The sequence below is a fragment of the Platichthys flesus genome, chromosome 3 (genome assembly GCF_949316205.1).
Source record: "Platichthys flesus chromosome 3, fPlaFle2.1, whole genome shotgun sequence".
Lineage (NCBI taxonomy): Eukaryota > Metazoa > Chordata > Actinopteri > Pleuronectiformes > Pleuronectidae > Platichthys > Platichthys flesus.
In genome coordinates, this window is record NC_084947.1 from 4,637,074 (window position 1) to 4,664,911 (window position 27,838).

At 42.1% G+C, this 27,838-nt stretch overlaps 1 protein-coding gene across 1 annotated transcript; it reads left to right on the forward strand.

The window, feature by feature from the left end:
• The first annotated feature begins 17,445 nt into the window (after positions 1–17,445).
• Positions 17,446–26,219, forward strand: LOC133938226 (kelch-like protein diablo). Its single transcript, XM_062381469.1, has 8 exons — positions 17,446–17,604; positions 17,752–17,900; positions 18,613–18,796; positions 20,468–20,611; positions 21,364–21,497; positions 23,004–23,215; positions 23,806–23,912; positions 25,098–26,219. Exons 1-8 carry the CDS (start codon positions 17,582–17,584, stop codon positions 25,153–25,155), a joined length of 1,011 nt encoding a protein of 336 aa, XP_062237453.1. The 5' UTR covers positions 17,446–17,581; the 3' UTR covers positions 25,156–26,219.
• The last annotated feature ends 1,619 nt before the right edge of the window (positions 26,220–27,838 follow it).

A 27,838-nucleotide genomic window follows, 5' to 3' on the forward strand; every position in this document is an offset into this window, starting at 1 on the left:
GCGGTTTCTGTACTCACTGTTTGCCTTGAACCAGTTGTGTTTGTTTGGGCCTCGCTCCAACGCGCCGCTCATTTCCACACATTCCTCATAGAAGTCCCTCAGTCTTTCCCCATCTCTGTTTTTCCCATTTGATCCGGGCTCCGTCTGTTTCACTGGCGTCTGCCTCGTCGGTGCTCCCACAACCTGCAATGAATCTTCGAAAAGAAAAACTCTTGTTCTTCCTCATTGGCTTTTCTTCTTTTTTTCGTTCACCGCAAAGAATATTAAATGGAAGGACCACATGCAGAAGGACTGGAGATCGTCCACTTCCTGAAAGATTGTATTCTTTATATTGATGCTGCTCACCCACGGTGTTGCTCGTCTTGTTCGGTCTCGGCTGCTCCGTCTGCAGAGCTGTGAGATGTCTGCTTGTTTTCTGCTCTTCCTTTTCAGACGACGCTCGCTCATCATGTTTTTCTGTGACCCTTGACCTCTGCGACACCTCCACCCCTCTGCGTCTCTGTCCTTCCTCCCGTCCTTCATTCCCTGCTCTCCTGCCTCCTTGGCCTTTGTCTTTACGACGAGCGTGACTCTTCTTCCGTTTCTTCTCGGCGCTCTCTGTGAACCTGGCTGCGGCCTGGTCCTCGCTGTCTGTCGATGCTCCACCACCCTCCCTGATGTGCTTCCTCACCCTCCTCACCGATTTCCTCTCTGGTTTGGCCGGGACGAAGAGAGGCGATGACGGACAGGACTCGACTGGGCCTGGATTGTGCAGACGAGACAAAATGAAAGACAAGAAAAGTTTATTTTGTTGAAACTAGTCCAATAGAATCATGGACCGGGCCTGAAGTAAAAATATATACATATATATATGAATCAGCTGTATGGAGGAAAATTGAGACCCTGGTATATTTGTACCGTTGCCAGGGCTCGGCTCTAGAGGGAGAATTGAGTTCTGCTCTGGTCCGGTGTTCAGCTGCTGGCAGGAGCTGTATTTGTTTCGGAGACTTGTACATCTGAAAAAGATGAAAAATGCTTCTTCACCACGGGTCATATTTCCACCTCTGCACCCCCCCCCCCCCCCCCGACACACACCACTCTATTCCCTCATGTCATGCAATATGAATCCCTTTTCCCTCTTCTGTCAACCCCATAATACGTTATATCTGCAGAGCAAGGGCTTTACGCCATCTGCTTTGACTGCTGCTAATTTCAAATTTTCTGCCAATGTCACGCTGTCCGTCTCCCGGGGGGGGGATGAGGTCTAACCTGTAGCAGGGGATCCCACCCGCCAGCCATGACAGCCTGAAGCAGCTCTTCCTGCCCTGCTGGAAGCCGGGAGCGTAGCGGTACTCGCAGCAGGAGCTGATCCTCGCCACCATGATGCCGTCCACGTACAAGGTGGCGCTGAAGGGAAATCCTCGGTGTCTCTGAGAGAGGAACTGGAACTGCTCTGAGAGACACAAAATTATGAAACGCCGGAAGGTTGAAGATGATTGTGTTTGATCTCTCTAATAGATTCAGTGTGGTTGTCTCACCGCAGGTCCAGGAACAGTTTTCCATGTGTTCTGTGCTCGTTGAGCTGAGACAGAGGAAACGCCATGCAGCAGTGGTGCACTAAGGTTTTGGGTTTGAGACCCTATATAGTCACATGTTACAATATAGAGGTGATATTGGAGGTGAAGGCTTTTTCAACTTGCTTGGCTCAGCTAATCCTGACATTGGCAGTGATGTACACTGTCAGATCAGGCCGTTCCATTCAGCTCAGTGCAACACAGGGTCAATCACAGCTCTGTTCCTACAGTGAACACCTCTGAAGCCTGTTTCTGTGGTTCGAGCTGAAACACTGTGCAACTTTTTTAACCTAAAAACAGCTTCAGAATGAGTTTGATGGTCCACTGAGTTGGAATATGGAGAATGTTTCCTCTTTCACTCCTCGCTCGTCTGCTCTTATATGTAACTTTGGTGAGAAGGTTCGATCTCCTGTGACAAGAACTGACTGAGAGTCACAGCTTCAACTGTCCAGCAGGTTGAAGAGTGAAGCAGAGCTGTAGATCCGTTAAAAATACTTATTCAGTAGGAAACTTTAAACTATATAAATAATTCTAAACAGAGTTTAGTGGCAGCGGCAGCTCTTCTGGTTTTGGAAACCAGGGATCGTGGGTAATATCCATCGTTTAGATTCAATTTGATGAGCTTCTGGCCACATGTGTCTGCAGAGGGCGCTGTTGCTCAGTAAAAGTTTTTAATGTGCATGTGTAGCTGAGCTCAGACAGTCACTAGTGGACAGGACTGCACAAAGAAACAGGTTCAGTCAGAGACAGAGAAAACTTCAATCCGTCCAGATTGAGGTTTGTTTGTTTGATTTTTAATTAAGGAAAACACAAAAACTACTGGATGGATTTCCATTACCTCTGTGGAATATTTCCCCAACATTTGGGCGAATGATGTCTACGAGTACAGCTTGATTTACTGAAAAGGGACAGTTGGGCCTTAGATGAGAAATGAGATCTCCTGAGACTCATTCATACATGTACTGAAAGTCTGGTTTTCATGTATCAATGAGCTTTGAACTGTAAAGGACGGATCGACCATCTCAGATTGTTCTGAAAAAACAAACCCAAATCAAACTCATTCTGCCCTGACTGCGAATCAGTGAATGTTGTTTCTAACATAACCCACATGGACAAACTGCTCCATCAGCTTCTTGTGGCGTGTTGTGTGAGTTCCAATGAAAACACAGTGAACTCTCAGAATGACTCAGCCTCATTAGAGTTAAGTGTATAAGTACGCTTCTTTTTCTAATTTGATTTTAACAATCATCGGCTACTTTCATTTTCCAGGTACAGAGTGAAAACATGTAGGTCAGAAAGAAAGTAAAGATTCACAGGAACACTCCTCACATTAAACTGGGACACTTAAAAAGTAACACACGGGTGAAATAAAGTTCAAACCACAAAACAAAATGTGAACAAGTGAGTAAAAAGCCATAAATCGCAGTTTTGAAATGTGGTTTATGTTCGTCCTGTCCTCTTTCCTTGTTTTACTTTAACTCGCAGCCGCTGCAAAGAGGAAAAATTCCTGTTTTGTTTTTATGTGACGGTCACACATTTGCTTTGTATTCATGTTGCGCTCAAACTTCGCCCGAGGCCGCACATCCTCATCATCCTGTTTTACGATGTCGCTTTGAGGGAAGACGAGTAATTAAATATGTGAAAATGGGGAGAAGAGCTTTTTAACACCACTCATTTCTTCTCACCTTTTATTCTGACTGTGATTAATGGGCGGGCAAATAGTACTATAGGGGTTTTTCTTTGTTTGGGTGAATGACGCTAATAACAAAAGACATTTAAAGACAGAAAGTTGGTGGAAGGTTGGGACTTAAGAGAATCTATTGAAGTTTAGTCCAGGAATGAGTTTTCTCTTTCATTAACTCAGGGAGAAAGTGTGTTTTTTGACATTTTCACAGATTTCCCGGTGATGGATCTTGACGGTTGGGCCATGTCGGAGGTAAATGCCACTAACTCCCCTTTTGTGCACTTTCCAGTTAATCAGCTTCACATTTCACGGCTCTTACCTCCTGGTGTCACCAGGCCCTTGAACACACAGACGTTCTCCCCTCCGTTGACCTGCTGCAGCACCTTCAGTTCCTCCTGAGTGACCTTCAACCCCGACCCCCGGCGACCTTGACCCAGGTAGGTCATTTTTACGGTGACGTTGGATTTCTTCGCCTCTCTTTGCGCCTTTAGAAGACTCTGACGTGACGAGAGCAGGAAGGTTCGAGTTTCACAACGCGTTCATGCTCACGTGGACGTACGTTGGTTTATTATGTGAGATTACCTGTTTTTTAGGGAGCCCTCCTGTTCTCTGGGAGGCGACTGAAGAGAAGGATCCTCGTCGCTTGTCGTACAGGTACGGACAGGACTGACTCAGAGCTCCTCTCATCGAGGTCAGATTAGAAGCCTTCTTCCTGATGTCTGGCAGGTACACGTCATCTATGGACGCTTTCCTCGAACGAGGTGTTGACCCGTTCAGCTACGATCAAAGGAAGGAAACCATCTTAGAACAGAAGCGTGTTTGGGATTTCTGAAAACACGGTGGCTTTAAGCTGCTCAGAACCAGACTGTAAATAAAGATGGATGATAGGACAGTGTCCTGATCTCTTGCTTCAGTCTGATTCATTATGATTTATGACCTATACTGTTGATTTGTTTGTTTTTGAAAACATTGAACAGATTATCACATAACCTGGTGGGAGGACAGGATGTGGCAAAAGAAAGAAGCCGTTACATTTGAGCAAGGATCTGAACAAAGCAGCAGAGTGCCGCTTCATCAATTTTGATATGGTCTCTACTGAGTGTCATTCGTGGTGTATGTGCTGGCATGTGTGTGAATACAGCAAGTTGTCTAAATTTTTTGTGTTTTATGTCGTTCAGAAAACATAAAACTCTTATCAAATATTTAGTTCTCCTGTTTCTCATTTGCATTTTAATAAAAACAACTCTGATTGTGAGAGTGTTTCTGTCATGAATATTTAATCAATCCCAAAAGTATGACAGGAAAAGACATATCTGTTATAAGATTTTGAATAAGCAGGTTATTTTATTTCATGTATTGTTGGTGACACATGATAAAAATCTGCTCAGCGTCTGATTTGAATATCGCAGCTCTACATCAGATGGAGAGCGTCTCTAATTCTATTGAACATGAAATGCTCATCGCTCACTTTGTAGATCTCCACAGTGTCGGGATTCTCGAGCAGCAGGAGTTTGCTCCTCCCTCGGATCAGACTGGCGATGGAGTGGATCATCTTAGCGTCACGACCGGGCTGAACTGGGATCTGTTCAAAAGGAGAAATCAGAAAAGAGCGTTCAGATGTGCAGAGAATAATATTCACAGCCGTTCAGTGTTTTCCAAAAGCAATTAGACAACCATGAATAAAGCATGTGAAGCTGACAGTCACTGAGACGTGAGGATTAGACTCTTACTGGAGTGCCTCTGTCTCCTCCTCCTCCTCCTCCTCCTCCTGCTTTATACAGGAGGTCCTGAAGAAGAGTCCTGCTGCTGTTTCTCCTGGTTCTCCTCATCGACTCCCTCTGATACGACTCCATCCTCAACTGAAGCAGTAATAACACAAACACAAACAGCAACATGAACAAACATCACTCTGTAAAATATTCATGTCTACATTTCAGGATTTTAGTCAATACATTTTTATGATTCGTGATTCAATAATTTTTTTCTTATGCAGCAAAACCAAACTTCATAACAACATAATTATCACTTTCCATACTGAGATCTATAAAACAATGGTTATTGCACATACAAGCATGTCCTCGTTTGAAGTATCTAGTGGTGTTTTGGTTATATCATTGTTTTATTAATTATTCTTTCTCTCTTTCTGTGTATTTGTGTTTGTAATTTAAAGCTTTTGCTTAATGTGTTTTTATATGTCTGTCTCCAAATGCATAAGACAGACAGCGTTACGATATTTTGTCTACATTTCTGGAGAGTGGGTAATAGGTGTTGTCCATATTTGTGTACAGTCAATGGTTGTGCAAATTTAAACCAGGCTAGGTCATTCCCTCCGCCTCTAGTCTTTATGCTAAGCTAGGCTAATCACCTCCTGGCTCTATAGCTTCTTCCTTATGAGCCACAGCGTTAAGCTTTGAAATAGATGTGCAGAAAATAGAAGCAACTCTGAGCTGCTAAACCTTTATAACTGAGCTGTAATGAAGAGGGCATGAAAAGTTAGAGGAGTGAGAAGTTGTGCATCTGTGTGATTTGAGGATCTGTGATATCATTCAGTCTGGTTCGGTTGATCCTGAGATGAGAGAGCATTTCGTTTAAAAATGAATTGACACGTCCTCTTCTCATTGGGTGAGTTCAGCCTCCTGTGGCTCTGCAGCTCAATGAACAGCATAAAAAAAAGAATGGCCTTGCTTGGAGCTTTGATCAACTCTGGAACAAAAAACTGTCTGCACCGGAGAATTCTAAATTAAGATCAGACCCATGTTTTCTTTTTTCCACTGCACGTTAACAAGCCTCCGTTGTTTCAGCCTGTTACAGCATCTGTAACCTAATCGCTGAGTCTGCGCCCCGCGTCATCTGCCCGGCGAGGAGGCAGCAGGCAGCCATCTCCTGAGATTAGCTGCCCCGTGTACAGTATGCATGAGCGCACCTCAGCCTCAGATGGTAAATAGGACAAATATGAGTCGTGCTACTTTATTGTCAGTCCAGTTTACTCTCTTGAATGTCGGTGTAAGTGACCTAGTTTGGTTTTTGTTTTCCAGAGTCGACTTCAGGTTTTAAAAGAAGAAACATTATTTTTTTAACACCAGCAGATGGAGGAAAACAAAAAGTAGATTGATGTAGTTTCTTATGTGTTTAACATAAGATCCCGATGATGTGAATATATTACATCGTCTCTTTTGATGAGATAGTAAATAATCTCAAAACTTTGTAACTTTGGACTAATCCAGCGTTAAGTTGTTTTCTGCATATTCCTGCCACTGACAGACAAATAAACTCACTTACTACACATTTGCAAATGTTTTAAAACACATTTAAGTTCTGTTCCAGCTAAATTCATAAACATTATATCCTAGGAAGCTTTTCTTCTTCATTTACATGGAATACAAATGTCAAATAAACATAGAGGAGAGGAAAGAGTTTTAAAGTAGCAGAAAATTGATTTAAAAAAAGTTACTTTCCTGGACACATTTCTCAAAATTGTAATTTAGAACAAATCATTTCACTTAGTGACTGCCACTGCTACTTTCTCACTCATCTTAAATAAATTCTAGAAAGTTGGCAAAGTTTATTTCAAACTTTCTCAACTGTTCAGATCAAATTTGACCAAGTATTGCTCATTAACTCTTTCTTATCTTTAATAAGAAGTTTAAACTTCCTCCCATCATAGGACAGATCTTACCTGCTGACTTGTCCTGATACTGAGTTGAATGTTTCCACCAGGTGACCTGATACCCGCTCAGCTGTTGATCTCCTGTTCTCAGCTCTCTCTCTCTCTCTCTCTCTCTCTCTCTCTCTCTCTCACACACATGTTGTTGACACCTGAGCGGCCGACACCTTTGGCACCCAGCCCCCCACCCCCACCTCCCTACACTGATCCCTCATCCATCTTTAATCGTCTCTGACCTTCACTCAATACTCTCTGACCACATGTTCTGTCACTTTTGAGGCTCATCTCCAGACTTTTATTAAGTTCTTTTAAATCAATCACGACGGATTTTCACAAAACAAACAGGAAGGATCGACATGGGCCAAGAAGGAATCCATTGTGTTTTTATAACTATTTTTTAACATTGCAAGATAGCTCTTAGTGGATGTGCTCAACTGAATGCACTCTAGTTTGAGTATGATGCCAACATTTTAAATTATGAAGCCCAAACTATAAAATTAGGCAGGGTTTATTACCTAAACAGCAGCCAGAAACCAGGTGGCGATGGATATGTTTTGGCTTCACTTTTGGGGATGTGGTCCATCTTTATAAATATTGTATGATTCATATGGGCACAGGAGAAGAAAAAGAGGAGGGCGAAGAAGAAGAAGAAGAAGAAGAAGAAGAAGAAGAAGAAGAAGAAGAAGAAGAAGAAGAAGAAGAAGAAGAAGAAGAAGAAGAATGCCCATTCATGAGCAGTGAACACACACATCTGGAGCAGGCAGCTGCTGCAGTTGGGGGATTAGGTGCCCTGCTCAAGGGCACGTCAGCTGTGCATATTGAGTGAGGGGGAAATATTCATCCCAGCTGCACACATCTCTCCCTGCCGGGCCTTGAGACCTTTCATCTCATGTTGTCCTCTGATATGTTGGTCGTCATCTCATTTATTCATTGAGAAAAGCCCGACGTGATCTTCATCAAAGTTCCACCATTAAACATGTAAACTCTAAGTGCCGGCTGCTGAAGGTTTATAAATAGACACTAACTCTCTTGATCATATCCCTCAGACTGCACAGGCCTGGTCGTCATAGGATGTTATTGTTATGTAACAGGCCTTTTCCTGCTGTCGGTCCATAAAGAGCTCGTTCTCACTTCGTCTCTCCTCCATGAGCTCTCTGAACAGTCGTACTGTGTGCACGACCCGGTTCTCTCACAGAGCCGGACCTGCCGAGCGCCGCTGCAGGCCGACGGGCTCCGTCTGCATACTGGATCAGTTACATCCAAAGAACTGATAGGGGGTCTGAGAGTATTTGGCTTGGCAGTGCAGCATTTGCTTCCTGCCATATCCACTGAGCCAATGTGTCAGTTCATTATGGGCTCGCCGTACACCTCCCCCCCCCCGCGTCCATGATGGGATGAAGGATGTGAAGGGTGATGATTTGTCATTTTCTTCTGCTCAGCATCTTTTCAGGGCTGAGATTTTTAAAAGTCCTCAGTGATCAGAGTGGAAATGTAAGATGCCGCGGCGAATGTGTGGAATTGATTGTTGATGTTGGCGTTCAAACTCTGTTTCTAAGCCATATGTTACTGGGCCTTAGAGACAGCTTATATAATATCCAGCTCTGGGGGGACAGTAAAGATTACCCACAATTCATCCTGCTTCTCATTGTAACAACCAAAGAGGCAGAATACATTTCATTTCCTCCTATTCTTCCTACTTTATGATTTAGTAATCAATATAAAGCAGCCGGGGCTTAAAGCTGTCATGAACGTTCAGATGTGGTCGAGTTTCTCTTTGTCCTCCTGCTCCTTCGATAGATGAGACGGCCTCCGTGGTATTTACAGAAGGTCAGAGAAGAAAACACAGCAGCCGTGGCTTTCTGATCAGTTTGAACAGCAGAAGCATTTCAAACAATTATCAACGTGTGTCTATATGAATTATGATGGATAATGACCTGAAAATGGGTTGAATCATTCTATGTGTATATCTTATTCTCTTGTAATCAGTGCTCTTATAGTTATTATTATTTTAAACAGACAGTGGTGGAGGAATTACTCAAACTTTTTTACCAAAGTAAAAGTACAACTGTAAAGGGTGAGTAAAAAGTCCACAGGTCATTTTTCTACCAAATGTAAACACTTTGCTTTTAAAGTATTAAAAGTAAAAGCTGTGCTCCCTTTTCCTGAATAGAATGCTCTAGGCTCGGCCTCTTTCGAATCCAAATGTTTATTATTGATGCTCCTACTGCAGGGGGCGGGTCTTCCTTTACCTGTCGTATCTGATTGGCTCAGTGGCTCTTATTAAAAACAATGTCAACCTATAACTCAATGCATTAAAAATATGTAGTGGAGTATAAAGTACAGATATGTGTGTGGTGGAGTAAAAGGACGTTAACCCCAAATGAAGAGACCGGAATAGTTTCACTGGGAAGCCTTCAAACTACTAGAAATTAATAAAGTTCAAACAAATAGTTCAGAGTTTAAAGAAGCTACATATCATATATGCATATAAAACACCAGTTTAGCTCTGAATAAATGATTATAAACTTTATTTATTTATTTGTTTATATGAAGCACTTTTCTTATCAATGTTACTAAGTGCATTACAGGAAAGAAGTAATTGCCAAATTCTTACTATTTATCCAAAGGTCTGCAAAACTAGTAATTCATAATAAAAGTGATTACTTCTAAAGACTCAGACTGTTGTTTAAATTCTATAACCCCCCTCTTAGATTTGATATTTGATATGAAGTTGTGATGTGTGGTTAACCCCCTGTGAGCTCAGCCAGGTTTGCACGATGAAGCGATAAACCAAACTTCCTTCAGTCATCCATCATGATGTTTTGGTGACGCACAGGCCTCTGTGAATAACACACAAGGATTCTGTGTGAGTTATTAATCATAATTAATAAACCATTCAGCGACTGTTTACGGAGCAGCTTCAGCTCCTTCATCTTCCTCTGACCCCACAGTCGTGCATCTCACGTTTCTCTCTCCTTCTCCTTCCTGGTGGTGTTTGACATCCAATCCATTATTCAGAGGTTGATTGGAAACATCACCAAGTCCAAAATGTTAAAGTGGATGCATTGACAGAGCCAAACTGATCCCAGCTGCCATGTGTCCTCCTGCTTCTTGTAATGGGGTGGTTTCACCACTAGAGGGTGCAAGCAGACCGGGCCAGTGCTCCTCTGCTCTGTCGTGTTGCCTCGGTGCTGGGACTGGTCTGGCACTTTGTCTTGAAACTCTCCCAGTGCTCGTGTTGTTCCTCTGTGGCTAATTACCTGGCTCGTCCTGAAGTGCTGCATCATCTGATCCTGCTGTCAGACAAGCTGCGGCCACTCAGGTTCTCCAATTAAGTGGAGTTTCCACTGAACCTGCAGCACACGATCCGTCTGAGACGCAGCACTTCGGTTCCTGCACAGTCGCAGCACATGGCACAAGGGGGATTATCTTCTTTAAAAACTGGCGGATGCTTATTTCAACCTGATTTCACATGAGAGGAATTGACCCCAAGATGCAAAGTGTCACCTGATCCAGATCTGAATGGGTTCTTCCTTGACCCATATCACATCCTTCTACCATGATTTAGGTTAATCCATCCAGTATTTGAAATATTTGCTAACAAATGCAGAAGAAAACATAACAACGGAGGTAACAACTGTCAAATTAAGTTCACAACGACTCTACACTTCTATAACTGCTTCACTGTCCCGAAGTCACAAAGGCAGCTTCCCCTGGATGGCTCTTAACTGCTCCACTATGTTCAGCAGCACTTATTGATCAAGATTAATTAAGAATATTGGCTTATTGCCCTATTCATGCACAAATAAAGGGAACATCAAAGACTAATGGCCTGCATTTGTATTTATTTCCCAAAGATGCACAACTACAGTGTATTTCTCAATTGCAGCTGTTTCTCTTTTTCTCCTCTGGCCCGAATATGAAGTCGGCAACGGTACAACTTAGAAACAATCACATTTATTATAGGATGGATGTGCTGTGAAAAAGCACATCCAAATTTTCATCTTTTCTTGACCCTCTGTGTCACCACCCCCCCCCCCCCCCCCCCATGTTTTTGTGTTTTTAATCAGTTAACTTTTAGTTTGTGTGTGTGTATCCCTGCTTGTATTTATATTTGAAACCAATTCAATTCATTGCTCATCTTGTTCAGAAACAAATACAATTTGTATCATATCTCATAACTTGTGTAATATTTATTCAAGGGGTGGGGGGGGTCTCAGGATTAGTGTCACATTAAAGGGACCTTGTGTGAAACCATCTCAAGGTAACACAGCATCCTTGTACACTTACAGTGGCCCGTCCCATCTGTGCAGAGCAGCAGGGGAGCAGGAGCCGCCTCCAGCTGGAGCCCGGTGGAGCCATGTGTTAATCTGGCTCCTTCAGCACAGAACCGGCTGGTGAGGGCCCGGCTCCAGAGAGAGAGAGAGAGAAACAAGCAGCAGCCTTCATTATGACAGAGCTCCGTGATTCTGCTCATCGGGTCCAGTAGACATGAGCGATGGCCGAGAGCAGGAGTCTGAAGCTTTCTGTCCACAGCGTGTGAAGCTGCTGCGTCAGAACCAAAACTGTGAAACCCCCCCCGCTGGTGTTTGTGTGGCCACTCGCCGCCTCTCATGACACAATGTTTGTGTATTTATTTTAACACAACAACAGAGCTTCTGCTTTAACTGCTTGGGTTGTAATCACCCATCTTTCCTGCACACTGAAGATCAGAGCTGCAGCCTGAGAGGGTTCAAGGTTTTCAAGTGATAGGGAAGTTGAATTTTGCATGTGTCCTGTCGAGCTGCAGAGATTTGAGAGATTGTTGAGACAGTAAAGTTCATGTCTCAAGCTCTCGTGTTTGTCATTTAACAAAGCTTTATGGTTCCTTTTTTAGCTTGGTCTTCATCCTTCAGTGTCACTTCCTTAGAATCCACAATTAAAGATTAGAGATTTCACTTTCTACCTCTACGCTGCCGATGCAACGTTGCTTGTGGCTTTTCTCAGAAGGAAAAACTGAGATATGATCTCCTGCTTCCTTAACTATAGGGACAAATAGGAAACGGGGATAGAGAGCACGGTCATAGTTTAATGACATACAGTCAAACCGTGTGATGCATTTTCCTCTCATCCCTCATTACTCCCCTGTGTGAAGTAACGTAAAGGCAGCACTTGCAGTTTTATGGCGTTGTGTGGGCTGGATGCAGGGCTCCTCTGAGACTGCTCTGGGAAGTCTGTGATGATGTGAATGTGATTACTGAGCCGCTAATGGACGCCTGCCTCTCCTTTGCTCTGCAGCTTTCGAGCTGCCCACACTCAGGCTGTCTGTTGTGGGTTCTGACAACGGCTGCTTGTCAATGGATTAGCGACAACGTGATTATAAACGCATTAATAATTCCTCAGCGTTGAAAAATAGAAATGCAAATGCAGAAGACAGACTCCAGAGTGTTTGTGATATTTGAATGAGGTTCGTGAGAGAAACGAGTCAGAATGTGGATTTTAAATATGATAGTTCATCTGGTCGAGACTTCATCCCTATGTTTAACTTGCAGAGGTTAAAAGAAAAGGCAAAGTTATGTACGCGACCTGTTCATGCTGGTTGTAGCTGAGAGAACTCCATTGAGTTAAGATAGCACTGCTGTATATCACTGTCAAACTACTTGATGGAAGGTTTAATAAAGAGGATTCAAGTTGATGCAGCAGCAGAACTTTTTATTCCATGTATCCTCCCTTCCTTCCCTTTTCCCATTACCCTCACTCTAATCTCTATTTAACAGATTCCTCGTGTGAATATGCAGAATGTGGGCGAGAGTTCTGGGGCCTGAAGCCTCCTGGTTCCTGCTTTGACCGATATCGTTTGAGCGGAGCTTTGGTTGCCCGCAGGGAATCAGTGCTTGTCGAGAAGGAAAGTGGTGGAACACATTGAGCAAAATGCACTGGCTGTGGCTCTGGGCTTTTTTTATGAGTCAGGTACAGCTGTGAATAGAGATGAGACGAAAATGTCACTGATTGTGTTGAGAAACAATCGACGTGTGATGAAAGAAACTAGTCGGTGAACAAAGACAGGGTCTTGGCCCAGATTTCCTTTGTCTACTCAATGCCTCCATAATATTGGCCAGTGGCTAATTGGTCGTTGGTGTTTCAGTAGAGGCGACTAATCTTTAAATGTCCATCAAGCAGAGATTTACAGAGGTCTGGTAAATTCAATAACCCAATCCTCAGCTTTCAATCAATCGTTGGCATATGTCATATAGATACAAATAAGAAAGAACATTTGGTTCAACTGACTGACACTGACTCTCATACGTGCACTGCACAACTTCTTTCTGGCAAACAGAATCACACACTGAAGTTTTTATTGCTTTTTGTGTATGACCTTCTTTTTGGTGTATTTTAGATCTGGGCCTGTGACAAACATCCTAATCCTGCCTATAAGTGTTTTCTAAACTCTCCGTCCAAAATGTCAAGGACGCATGGCTGCACTTCTCTCTCCAGGCTCTCTGGCCTCCGAGCCTCCAGATCATCTGTCAAACATGTCACCGAGTGAGGCGGCGCAGCTGCTGACTTTATCGTGGCTCCTCTTCCTTCACCTTCATATCTCTTTCGCCTCAACTGGGTTTTTGTGTCAACTGCATGCAGCTCCTTTTTCTTTCTTTTTTTTACAAGCTCGAGGAGAATGTGACGAGATCGTTCTAGGTCGACGGCGTGAAGGTCATCGAACGGGCTCAGATTGTGTTTCACTGGATTGAGGTGATTGACATGATTTTAGTTATCATGTGCGTATGAAGATGAATCACTAGTGGACAGTTTCAGTTTTCCTTTAACCTCTTTTCAATAACATAAGTTTAAGTTCAACAAAATGTATTAATGGAATTTGTAAAAGATAAATATCACATCACATCCATCTTGTCACTATAGTCGTCCCATGTAGCCATGATCGTAAAAGTTGTGGCCTCAACAATTTGGAATATTCTCCGTACAGATTTAGGTTGTGCAGTATAATTTAAAACCTTTAAAACTGTAACAGGATGTGTTCGTACCATGTACATTGCATTTTAACCGTTTTCGTGTAACTTCCTCTTTTTTCACATTTTCTTTTATTGCATATATTTATTTTGCATCGATACTTTCGTTTCATTTCTGTGAAGCACTCTGTGACTTCGGTCCAAGAAAATCGCTTTATTAAATAAACTGCACTTACTTACTTACAGAATGGAATACAAATGAGGAAGTGTGCAAATTCAAAAAAGACACATTCACATTAGCTGGGTTATAAAACATACATTAAAGCTCAGTAGAGGAAGAAAAAATTGCCTGGAGTTATGTAGCCTCCATAATAGCTTTTCCCTGCCTCAAATCTTTTCGTGGCTGTGCTACAAATTACTGAGACTCTACATTTTCCATTCCTGTAATAAAAAAGTCATGTCAGATTTCTTTATTTGAAAAGGTGAATCCATTTGTCTGACCTGTTCTTCAGCATCAGCTAAATCTTACCCGGCAACACAAACACCCAACCAGCCTCCAGGTTCCACCACTAGTGCAAAAAGAGAACATCTTCTCCTTGTGTGTGTGGGGGGGGGGGGGGGGGGTGACGTGATGAGGATCACTTACTCGGGTGCGGTGCAGCACGTCACATTGTTGTGACATGTGTCAGGCAGGGAGTCCCCAGAGACAGCTGCAGGTGGGGTCATGTGTCAAGTGGCGGCTCTGAGAGGACCTGTGGCGTGTGGGAGGACGAATTCTTCCCTCGTGACCGACGCTCTGTTCTGTAAACTTACGTCTGCAAGAAGAGACAGAGAGACAGTTTCCCGGAGGCCGAGGTGATGAGTCTCTCACAGACACATTTGTGCACGATCCAAATTTCTGAGGGATCGTAAAGAAACACAGACAATTTATGAATTATTTCTTGTCAATCAAATGAGAACATTTGTAGAAACCTTCGCCAAGGCCCACTGGTCCCCTTATGAAACCTCATTTAAATCCAATAAAGACAGATTCTCATTTAGACTTGCACCAAACTGCACACAGTCGTAAATATCAGTACCCCCAATGTGCCGGATTAGTTTGATGAGGATCAAGTTATTATTCTGTGAGAAATCAATAAAACTTTTGAAAAATCTTAAAGCGTTAAAATGGTGATTAAAAAAATCCTGGATCTGCCCTCTGATCCCGATCCACACCAAGCTTTCTTGCGACTTTTGTTTCACAGAATCAAAAAATGCAGAAAAGTTTATGTAAAAAAATCTATGTTTATTTTCTATATTATTGTCAAGCTCCATATTTTGTTGTATTTGTTTTTTTAAATATTTATAAGTATTTATATTTAAAAATGTGATGGTTAAACTGTAGAATATCAAACCTCATTTACCTTTTTTGTCTTGAAGGTTTTATAATGTTCCTCTTTTGTGATATAATTATAACTATTGTAGGTTTTTACTCCCTAATATCAGTGACAGGCATCTTCCCACATAAATCAGTTCAACTGTATATTTCTGGGTGTGTTGGTATTCACCAGCTGTTACCAAGAAATAGATCTGAAGCATCTGCTCCATAAATCATTAAAACAACCGTCTTCTATTTCTAGAAGTTAAATTTATGAGGGCAAAATAAAAGGGCAATTATGAAGCTGTTGAACAATAAATGAAAAGTTGTGTTTGAAGATAAATGTTTGTATCTTTGCATCCAGACTTCAGATTTCACTTATTTCACTGGTTATTGGAACCAGCTGTAGAAATGTCTATTCCCCACTGGCTCCTGTTCACTCTACTCAGTATATCTGGCCCCTGTGTCACTTTTGATTTATTACTTACATTATAACGACTATTTTACTTTACTTTACTCTCTCTTCGCTTGCTGCTCAGTTCCTTTGTTTTTCAATGCCCACTCTATCTAGCGAGGCCAAAATGATTCCAGATCACGACAGACCCCACAACTTGCTTTGGTTTCTGAGTCGCTCGTAGTATTTTATATTGTAGTTATTAAAACACCAGTGTCCTTCAGCGCCATCCACAAAAGAATTAGACAACAACTCCCAACTGTTTTCATCCTCATATTCCTCAATAAGCCCCTGACCTCCTGAAAATGTGTGATTTAACTGGCAAATGGAACAAGTGGCCCCGGGCGGGCGGCTCCGGCCAAGCTGCCAAGGTCACAAAGGGCCCGATTAAGAGTGGCCAGCCGGGCGTTTGGGTCTCACACTCAATCCTGACTCTGAGGGTGTTTGAGGACATTTACTGGGAACAAACTTTAATCATCACAGTGGAGCCTCAGGGGGAAGCTCGACTACATCTGACTTTATACTGCAACACCTCAGAGGTAGTTAGATTTAGTCTGAAGGCCCTGTCCTCCTGTTCTGCTCCACCTGGTCTATCTATCTATCCATCAATCTATCCATCTATCTATCTATCTATCTATCTATCTATCTATCTATCTATCTATCTATCTATCTATCTATCTATCTATCTATCTATCTATCTATCTATCTATCTATCTATCTATCTATCTATCTATCTATCTATCTATCTATCTATCCATCCATCCATCTATCTATCTATCTATCTATCTATCTATCCATCTATCTATCTATCTATCTATCTATCTATCTATCTATCCATGCATTGGATGGTTTATGTTGGTCAGAGATATAAATACAGATGTTCTGAAGCAGAGGAAGCGTCAGAGGAATGAAGGAATGGAGGAATGAAAGAAGGGATGGAATGGATGGAATGGATGAGTGATTTTGGGGAAGGGGGCTGACAGGATCAGGTCAGACAGAAATGGAAACCCGGACCCTGTGGTGAAAAGGTGAAGACACATCCTCAGGATAACAGCAGGGAAACCCCTTTACCTAAAAGGCACAAGGAGAAGGACTTTATTGAAAAACATTGACGATGTGTTTAACATCGTTACGATAAAGTTAAAGTTCATTCTTTACCTAACCCCAACTAAAAGTCTGGAGCTTTTCTGGAGCTTTGACCATATCTAATTGTGTTCATAAGAATCTTTCAGGTGCTGATAAAAAATCTGATATTCACATAACAAAATTTATGAAAATAAAAACTTTATTTATCATAATCATAGAATAGTATAGAAACCGTCATTGTCACTGTACCATCAGAATACAATATAATCAAAAAACATAGACACATGCACCCACATAGGTAAATACATTCCATATTCATACATACAAATTACAGATGATCACTGAAAAGCCTCCAAATAGCCTTAAAGTATTCAAAGTTAATAACAGGGTAAAATAAGAGTAAAATCATAGAGTTGTACCTTTTGCTTTGAGCGTGTTGGTTGAGAGTTTGAGTGGCAGGTGACTTTTTTTGAATATTGATATAAAGGGAGGAAGGACGGCCGACTCTTCTGGACCCACCGTGACGAATGGCGTCCTTCGTCTGTTCTAAATTCACACCAGTGACTCAGAGGTCACTGACCGCGTCTGAGCCTAAACTGGACAGTCACACCTCCAATGGTTCGGAAGCTCCTCATGTCAGAGGAGTCTCTGGTTTCAGGCTGAGGAGAAGTTGGGATGAATCACTGAATGAGGGGGGGGGGGTGCTGAGTGGAGGGGTATGATGTCAGAGCAGAACACTGAGCGAGTTGGGAGCAGAGCAGCTGTGAGACGTGACCCCCCCTCACTGAGGCCGAAGCTCAAATCTTTGTCTTTGACTCTGAGACGAGTGCAGATGAAACATGGGATTGTACAATGAACAAGGGTAAGAACCCAAATCTTTTGACTGCTGTTACAGAACATTGAACAAAGGGAAATGTTGACTTGAGGCTTGTTTTTGCATAATTTAAATCAATAAATCCAATTTATACTTCTTTTTAAGTTATTCTTTTTTTTTGTCCGTGTGTTGCAGAGAGGCCCTGGAGTCCCCGGAGCCCCAGCACATGCAGATCACTGAGAGTAAGGGAGGGCCCCCCCAACAGGGCCACAGGTCTAAACCCCTCCACAGACGCCTGGGCAAAACTCCGCCCAAAGACGTCTCAGATAATGTGATGTTCATGGGTGAGTTTGTGCAAAAGTTTCTAATTTTGTTGTTTCTGAACTCTGACTTTATGGTGCAACATGAGATCTTACATTGTAACGAGTGACTTTAAAACATTAGAAACTAAAACAGAAGCAGGAACCATTTCAATCTAAATGTTCAAATGATTTTAAAGAGGCACTCGACAGTTTTGAATCTTTTCATTGCAGAATGTGGATAAGTGATAGTTCTACTGGTGTTCTTCTTCTGTCATCTGATCACATCATTCTCTGAGTTCGGATTAAATTGACAGAAAATGGGTAAATTGTAATACAATCAAAATGTGGCGTAAAAAGGAAATTAAAGACACATTACACAGAGAACAAAATGTTAATACATGAAATGAATAATCTAAACGAGAATTAAAAATGTGAAAGCGACAATGCAGTTTTAGGGTTTTTTCTTGAATGTGTTCTATACCTTTCAGTCGATTTTCCATCATATAAGGTTTCTTATAATTTCGAGCTCACCTCCATAACAACTCGTCTTCATAGGATCAGTCAGAGAAGTCAGATAATCTTGGATTTATGCCTGAATTTGCCTCCTCAACTGTTTCTCATGCATTTAGAGAATCAGAAAGATATGATTCTGCAAAAGAAAGCGATTTACCTGGTGTTGGCCACAAGTAGATGTAAAAGATGTGTTGATTAATAAACGTCATGAAGTAATGTGTGCCCTGTTTTGTTCTGGTAGTGGGGGGATGGACCCAGGAGGATCCGTCCTGCCTGGTCGAGCAGTTCTGTCCCGAGTACAACGAGTGGAGATCAGCAGCACGTATGGTGAACAGCCGTGGATCTGTGGCTGTGTGCTCCCTGGAAGGAAAGATCTACGCTGTGGGTGGAGAAGATAAAATCAGATGTCACAGCAGTGTGGAGAGGTGAGAGACAGTTCAGCTTCAAACACATCTTTCACTCACATTTCTGTGACTTAGTTTGGTAAATAATTCGTACTCAGACTTCAGAATAACGTTTCATTATCACCGTAAGCTCTTCAAGGCTGTAAGAACCTTGCATCATCATGTTTTCCTCTTTTTGTCCGATGCCTTTTGAATTTCACGTCCCGGTTGAATTCAAACATCAAACTGCTGAGTCTCTGTGTTGTTGTAATTGGAAATCGTTTATTTCGGGCCGTGTTTATTTCCTGGTATAAGCTGATTTAAACTCGGGGAATTATCCAGTCATGTGCCTCACTCTATTTTCCACAGTCATGGTTAACTGGTGATGGTTTGAAATACCAATCAGCTATTGATTAGTTACGTAAGAGTTGCTTGGATCTGACAGCATCCATCTGTGGAGGAGGACGTCATGTAAACGTTTTCTTGTCTCCAAGAAGATAACAGCAACACAACAGAACATAGAACATAAAGGGCACAAAACTCATAGATCAGATTTACACAGCCAAAAAGGTTGCAGCTGTATCCATCCATCATCTTGACTATTTATCATCCGAGCATTGAGACCCTGGAGACAAATAACTACTCACACTCATATTCACACCAAGAGTCTCCAGTGAACCGAACCTCAACCTTCCTGTGTTTGCACTGTGGGAAGAAGCTGGAGAACCCGGAGAACCTGGAGAACCCACAGGCAAACAAGGGGAGCACAGGCAAACTCTTGTTGTTGTACTGTAACATCATTCTCCCGTCTAAGGAATCTTGAAGAATTAAAATAACAGATATATTCAGTTCGAGGAAAACGATGGATCCTAAAAACAGGATCCTAAAAACGAATTCCAATGTTAATGTCTGTTCACATGCAGTTTTTAACCTGAATGTGAGTAGACTTCGTAACTTTGAGTTTTTTTAATTATTGTCCTTATTATTATGTACTCTTTAAAATATGTGTCATATGCATTAAATTCACAAGAGGTAGGAGAGATCCCTTTTTATTTGTTGTTGTAGTTCACAGATTTCAACACTAGAGGTCAGCATCAAAACTGAAATAAGATGTAGACCTTCTGACATTCCGACGCCATCATTTTATTTGTGAGCAATGCCCAAACTACTGAATCCTCATTTTACGTGATGTCTACAGATACACACCCACACACCCACACACCTCTTGCCAGTACTCCCACTTTCTCTCGTCCTCTTTATTGGCGTCTCAGAGGAGCTGGCTCTGGCCCCAGTTCCCACAGTCACTCTTACCAGTTCACCCCTTGATGATCGTTCCCGGCTGGCTACAGACACTGACCTGGAGTTAAGGGTCTGAACCAGCCAGCTCTCATTTGGGCTACTGGAGTGCACCTATTCTCTTGTGGCATTTTAGGATGAATTTTTAAGGTGTCAGGCTGAAAAAAGACCAATTATATAGAAGCGATGGGTTTTTTGATGTTGTTGTTGTCCCTTTTTTCATCTAATTGCCTTGAGCTGGGAGGTAAACAACGAACTTCAAGCAGTGAGGAAACAATCTGCCAGAAGTGTACACAACTCAAATACTTTTCCTCAGTGCGAATGTTTACAGGATGTGTTTTCTAAGTTTGACTTGATGCAGATTTCACCGGCCAGCAGAGCTTTGACATCCCCTCTCCTCGACCTCCACCCCCGCAGATACAGCCCAGACACGGATAGCTGGAGTACAGACGTAGCACCCTTGAGCAGCCCCCGCAGCGGCGTGTGTCTGGTGGCGATGGACGGATACCTGTTTGCTATTGGAGGACACGATGGCATAACGGCTATGAGCACCGTGGAGAGGTAGAATGGCACGAGTCCTGCTGAAGCTCTCACAAAATGATCACTTCCTCTTCGTAATCACTAGAAGCAGAAAGGAAAGTGTTCACGACCACTCTTCCAGACTGAATGTCACTTTTAACAATCTCATAAATGGACTGGATTTATATGGTACTTTCCCCGTTTCACCAATGACCCAGAGCGTTTAATAGTGAAAGTCATATTTACCCATTCACACCTACACCATCTATTCACTGCGGTTTATCCATCACTGTGAATCTATACACTGCGGTTTATATATCACACACCATCTATACACACTGCCGACACAGCTATCAGAGGCAATTTTGGTTCAATATCTTGGCCAAGGACACTTTGGATTGCAGCTTCAAGGATCCAGGGATCGAACCAAAACAAAATCTCCCAGTCAATAGTTTATTCTTTTTGCAAAGAAGAAAAACAGGTTCACAACAGAAATTAAATTTCTCCAATTCCATCTGTTTTCATCTGTATTTCATTTGAGGACACGTCCTTGTTTGTGTCGTACACGACAAAATACCTCCTTTAAAAAACACCCATGATAATAAAGTGGAACCAGTAGCCTTCGTCTGCTCTGTACATCTCTATGTTAATTCCCCAACACCTCACATCCCTTTGAAAGCAGTCTGACTCAGAGGAAGGGAAAAAATAAATAATGAATTTGTGTTATGCAACCACTAATGATTGACAGCCCGCTTGTCCAACTGGCCGTGCTCACCTTTGTGTCGTTGTTCCAGGTTTGATCCCGAAATGAACGCGTGGAGCAAACAGGCCCCGATGCTGAGCAGACGAGCCCGAGCAGCGGCTGCCGTGCTGGACGGTCACCTGTATGTGATCGGGGGGAATGACGGAGACATGGCTCTGAGCTCAGGTGAGAGACGAGATTGGGCACAACTGACGTAAAAGTGTCAACAAATGTGAGCGGCGCTGGCCAGAAGGTCGGTGGTTCAAATTCCGGGCTCTTCCAGTCAAATACGAACCCGAAATTGTCTGTGAATGGGGCTTGTTGTTTAAAACAGTTTGAGTTAAGGTTAAAATTAGAGAAGCACAATATAAATACTGTCCATTTAAAGATTTTACCAAGTTCACAAACGTTCAGTTCTCAATTCGAGGTCTTAACAGTGCTGTTTTGTCTGAGTATTACCAGCTAAAGTCTAAATTTATTCAAACGACAAAGCTATAAAAACAGAAAAATCCTAATAATGCTCACACTTCAGAAGCTGGTATCATCAAATGTCTGATTCAAAGTTCCGGCATTTCTTTAAACTCCTCAATGCAACGATATAAAGTTTAATTACATGCACTTAAATTTAATAGTCTGCCAGTGCTTGTTCAGTTTTTATGCGATAATGTGACTTGCTAGAAGTGGCACAAATTATACAGAGCACATTATCAAAAAAGAACCAGAAGAGGTTTCAGCAGTGCTCCACCAAGAATTCCCTCACATCCGATCAAGCTGCAGCAAATGTTACACACTCAAAGCCTAAATGTTCCTGGGTTTTTCCAATCGAGAGCCATGAATTATTTAGTGGGAAAACTGGGAAAAACAACAACCCTGTTCTCACAATGTTAAAGAAATAGACAAAAACCTCTGGGATCTCCCCCCTGATCTGGATCGATCTGGATCCACATCCTTCCACCACGTTTTGAGGTGACACGTCCAACTAACAAATATACGATTTAAACAAAACAAAAAACTTATCGGCAGAAGTAATGATAAGCCGTCAGTCACGATTATAATTTATCAATTTAAAAATTCTGGCTCACAAATAGCTCAATAAGTTATAATGTTAAATGACTTGTTCCCACCATTACTTTAACAAAAAGGCCTTAGGTTTCACATTACAATAAGCTTGGCCTTATATTTTCTGCCAGTGTCCAACACACACAAGTCTAATGCATTCTCTTAAAATTGGCCCTCATAACTATAGATAGACATTAGCACACACACACAAACACACACACACACACACACACACACACATTCTTGTCCCCTTGACCTTGCCAAGGATAAACAAGGGTTATTTTTTGCCATCACTTGTCACTGACGACTATTTCAGTCTGTGAGAAATGCCAACAGTAAAATTCCCACAAACTTTTTTTATTCAAGTTCTCGGAAACATGGTTGAGAATCAAGGTATTGGTGGATCGTTTAAAAAAAGTTAGAAATGACTTTCATCGGGATTCTGCTTTCAGACAGACTTCTCTAACTTTCTTCGTACAGCTAAAGTTGCATTAGATCAATAAATGCTGTATAGTTTTGTATATAGAGCTCTGGTTGTCTGTGAGGTACTGTTACTCATGCAGTGTGTACACCTGTGTATTATCGATATATATGGCCTCATCCGGCTTCTGCTAACCTCTAAACGTTCCCCAGTGGAGCGGTACAGTCCAGTAGATGGTACCTGGTCGATATGCGCCCACATGCGGAGTCCCAGGGAGAACGCCGGATGCACCGTGTACCTGGGACACATCTACGTGTCCGGGGGCAGAGACGAGCTCAGCCTGGAGCTGTGTGCTGCTGAGAGGTTCGACTCCGACGCCATGACGTGGTCCCCGGTGAAATGCATGAGGAGCAAGAGGGACAGCGTGAGTAATGGCTGAGGTCAGAAGTCGGGGCTCCACGCTGATTTTTAATATCCAGGGTATTTTTACCTGCTAAAACAGGAAAGAGAGCGAGAAGAGAAGGGACTGAGGCCAGGATGTTGTTTTTGTTGGTATATTTTGAATAATTTAAAAGTCTGACCCAATGAGGCACAAGGTTTGCAGTTATAGTTTATTCCTTTACCCTGAGGGGCACACAAGTGTTTGTAGTACCAAACATTTCATCACAATCCATTCATCACTTATTCACTCACAGTGATGCCAGAGAGTCTTTTCAGGTTTTAGTGGAGCTTTTTCCCTGCTGGTGGGGCCAAATAAAAGTCCAGATGAATATCAGCAGTTTCTTAAGCTTCTTTTAATTTGGACCAGTTCAGTAAATTATCACTTCCAACCACATTGATTGATGCTGAGAGTACATACTCTGTACTAGTTTCAGTCGATAAGGAATCCCCTGGGATGGTTTGTAAAATAGTAAAAACAACAAATCTAGTTAATTAAAACCACATATTATAATGATTTAAACTAATCGGTTGATAGTTTTTAAATGTTTCTTGTACCTGTGTACTGTGTTTCAGATGTCCCTGGTTGTGTTCAACGGTTCCCTGCTGGCTGTGGGCGGCTCTGATGGTGTCACCAACCTGAAAACAATAGAAGTTTACAGCCATGAAACCAACACTTGGAGGTAAAACCAAAATAAAATCACTCATCAATCAAATATCACCCAAGGAATTGACAGTTTCTTATAGTGTGGTTTGCAGGAAATATAGAAGCTTTCAAAAAAAGGTTATGAATTATGTTAAGACTGAGTAATTAACCAGAACGTCAATTTACAACTTTCTCAATGTAAGTAAATGAAGCCTTGTAAGTCAACGTAAACATTTTCTACACATGTCCCCACTTTAGTTGATTCCATCTGTCTGTGCAAGGAAAGTGTTGGAACTAACGGTGTCTCCAAACCCTCTGATGCACAATTAGAAAAATACTGTCCTGCAACGAAGTGGAGCTGTAAATAATGACCCGGAGGAGCAGCACAGGCTTCACACTGAAACCCCCATGAAGCTGGTTTAAGATTAACTAAAATGAAAGTGGAAGAAAAGCAAGAAGCACAAAACACATTTGTGGGATTTTCTGCATCAGTGATTGATTTTCCAAAAATGTTTTATTCCCATTGTAGGGTGATAAAGTGTGTTCGAAATGAATCCTGAATTTGATTTGATAGGATTCCATTAATCCCATCAGACCAAATCCTTATCTTTTAATCATTGGGTGATTTATATCAGAAACGCTCAGACATTACACTTTTTAATCTTCAGAAACAACTGGTGATACTACATTCAGTAAGCAACAGGTTCTGCCCCAGTTGCTTTAAAAGCAGGTTAACTAAGTCAGGCTGAGGTCAATCATAAATACTTGTTGTCTACACTTGGATTGTGAACACTTATGGTCAAGTAAAAAGTTTTAATTATTCACAAGTATTTCAATTATTTACAATATCAGTGTGAAATCATATTGGATGCAGTGTTGTGCCGAAAAGTGCTGACTCATGAAACATTTTCTTCAAAAGGAGTGTCATCCAATGTAATTGCTCTCCCTCATTAAAATGTAAATGTAACACTTAGTCTAATTAATGTCGTACGTATCTTTCCGTTATGATACAGCTGTCAAATGGATTTCAAGCTTCGCAACAGAAAAATATTAATTTGTGTTAAGGCAGTCTGCTGCTTACAGCCAGACAAATACTCAGTCACTTTGTGATTCATGCACCGAGCTGTACGTACTGTATGTATTCTATATATTATATATGCCTTCGGGCTGCTTGCTGAATCGGAGTGCTTCACTGAGTCTCGCTGTCTCCATCTGTTTTTAGACACTTTGGAAGCATGAAGAGCAAGCATCCAGGAGGCAGAGTGGCTGTTCTGTGCTGAAACTCCGCAAGCGCTCCTGTTACGTCAACAGGACAGAGGTGTTGGAGAGAGAGAGGGAGTCTAATGGATGTAGATGCGCCGTCATTGTCCAGGACACAATGTGAACCGGTTCCAGTATGAAGGAGCATAATGACTGACTAATTAAAGAGTTCGGTCCAAAATGAGACGTCCCTGCATTAGCCGGAGAGCCGGCATCTACGGCTTTGGGCACTGAGGTGAAGCTTATTGAAGAATAAGAGGTTATCATTTTCTGTTGTGGGTCTTTGTTGTGTATCTACATTATGAGACACGTTTCTTTTATAGAGACGAACCGGTGGAGAATACAGTTCAGGTGCATTCCCCCACGTGAACAGAGCAAACACAGACTGACATTTTATTAGACAAAGATAATCAGTGTGAAATTAAGAAAAAGTGAGCCTGGGGTTTAAAGACCGAGGTTCTCATTTATTTTCTCAGTCAGGGACCCACTTTTGTATATCTCCCCTGGAATAATATGATAAAGCCTGTTTTTTACAGTTAATTGAGAGAACAAGTCAAGATGTTAATGTAAATTAAGTATATTAGACATGTATTGAGAATATTTTCACCATTTCAACACAGAAAACCCAAATATCATGATTATTTTAAATCTGGAAATTCTTCATGGACTGTCACGAACCCCTGTTTGAGAACAACATGTGTGCCAAATGTATATTTTCTATTTTATTGTATACGTTACGTGATTGTTTATACTATTGTGTAGTGATGCAGAGAGATGAAATGAAGAGTAAAGATGGATTTAATGCAGGTTTTTGGGTGAAAGAAAGTTCAGGATTTGGATGCCAGAATGATTATTCTAGGAAAGTAGTGATTTAAGCTTGGTATATTGTACAGGCAGGCTTTGAAGATGGACGACTTGGGAGGCTGTTGGAAGTGCAACCAGTGAACTAAGTGTTTTAAAGTTCATTGGGATATATGGAACAGATGGGTTTTATGTGAAATGGCTCCAGTAAGTTTGAGATATGTTTGAATCTTGTATTTATTTATTTATCTTGGCAATGCCCATCCTAAACATGTATGACACATTTTGCGTGTGAATCAGTTTCTGTGACTTCCCGCCACCATACTGGAAATAACCCTGGACTGAGACTATGTAACAAATCATATATCCAAAGTAAACATTCACAAAAATGGGCTTTCAAATAGCAACAATAAAAAAAAAAATCTGCCAGATCGAGTTGTGGTGAAATAGAAAGACAGAGAGCAATCTGTGGGAATAAAGATCCAGAGCGAGATAAGGAGCGAAGCTGGTGAGTGAGATGTGACTGCTGGCATGGGAAAACATACAAGTAGCTTGTGTGGGCTTTACAACGATGACGCTCAGAGCTCTTCCCCCTGGAGAGTCATGGTCTGAATTGTGGGGAGGCTGAGCGCAAGGAACGCACACACACACAGAGCAGCGCTGAGCATCGCCGAGCAACACAGAGCTCTATCCTCCTGCGGACGCTCACACACACGAGCCGGCGGCTTCTCCCCTTCCAACCGTGCCTCTGTGTGCACATCACAGCATGAATATTTATTTCAATTTGAGAGGGACAGTTAAGAGGCCAGTAGCAGAGGACAGAGCTGTTGCAGGTATGTTTGAGCAGAAAAAAAATGAAAAAAGATATGCGTTGTCTATAGTGAGATATTGTGATTTGTAGAAGTTGTCAAGACTTTGCATGCGATGTGTAACCCTCCCTTCCCTGCTGTCGGATTTTGAGGGAATTATGTGGAAGGACGTAATAAATAACTTAAGATGTAAGGGGCTGTTGCTGTCTGATTCCAGTGCACAGCCTGTGTGCGACACAGGCATCGTTTTGGTGACTGGTGTTGGAGTGTTACAGCAAAATGTTCCTCCATTGTTACGGATGTGCAGCAGGAAAGCAAAGTTACTCTTTCTACATCTGATGAGGACGCAGGCTCATGACTGACACTGGAATTTCCCACCTTACACTTTGCTTATGAATCATAAGGAGTCTGCATTTCATTCATTTCATAAAAACACCATCACAGATGCAGAATCCTAGTTAGTTAGATAGTAGAGATATTTTCCTTCTATATTTTCTCATGCAATGTTTTTATTGGAGTCTCAACGTTGCTTTTTTGTGGCTGCTTGTTTTTTACATGTGACCAATCTGCCATGGTTTATTGTGCTATGATTTTATACTGATTCTATGGCTCAAGGCTAAATTGGAGTGGTTGTAGCTTCACTCATCATCTACTCACCACTATGCCGGTGGAGGATGCGGTGGGTGAAGTGTTCGAGTCCACACAACACTTTTGGAGTCTCGGGGGGGTAAACAGCCTTGCAGCCAAATCCCATACAATCGAAATAACTGGTGAGATGAAAAGAGAAACTGCTCCTGTGGTGTCGTCCAAGTGTCGACATTCAAATTCAACTGGAAACAGCCTTGTTTACTCCATGTTTTTAGCCTCAATGTTTGTTGATACTTGATATAGTCCTAGTCTCTGGTGCCTTTCTCACAAGAGCTGGTGAGAGCAAGAGCAGCTCTTTGGCGACTGTGGAGAGGAAAGACCTCCCCTCGCTAACTGGAGGAAACCAGCGTGGGCTGCCGTCTGCCTCGACCGGTCGGGGTGAGCGGAGAAAGATGGAGATGAGAGGATATGGGTGGAAAAGAGGTGAAGAGAGAGAGAGAGAAGA

Excerpts from the sequence above, each read along its gene's own strand:
- LOC133938226 (XM_062381469.1), top strand. The coding sequence starts at position 17,582 with ATGGGATTGTACAATGAACAAGG. Across the intron at positions 17,901-18,612 it reads AGATAATGTGATGTTCATGG|TGGGGGGATGGACCCAGGAG; the intron begins GTGAGTTTGTGC and ends TTGTTCTGGTAG. Across the intron at positions 23,913-25,097 it reads CATGAAACCAACACTTGGAG|ACACTTTGGAAGCATGAAGA; the intron begins GTAAAACCAAAA and ends ATCTGTTTTTAG.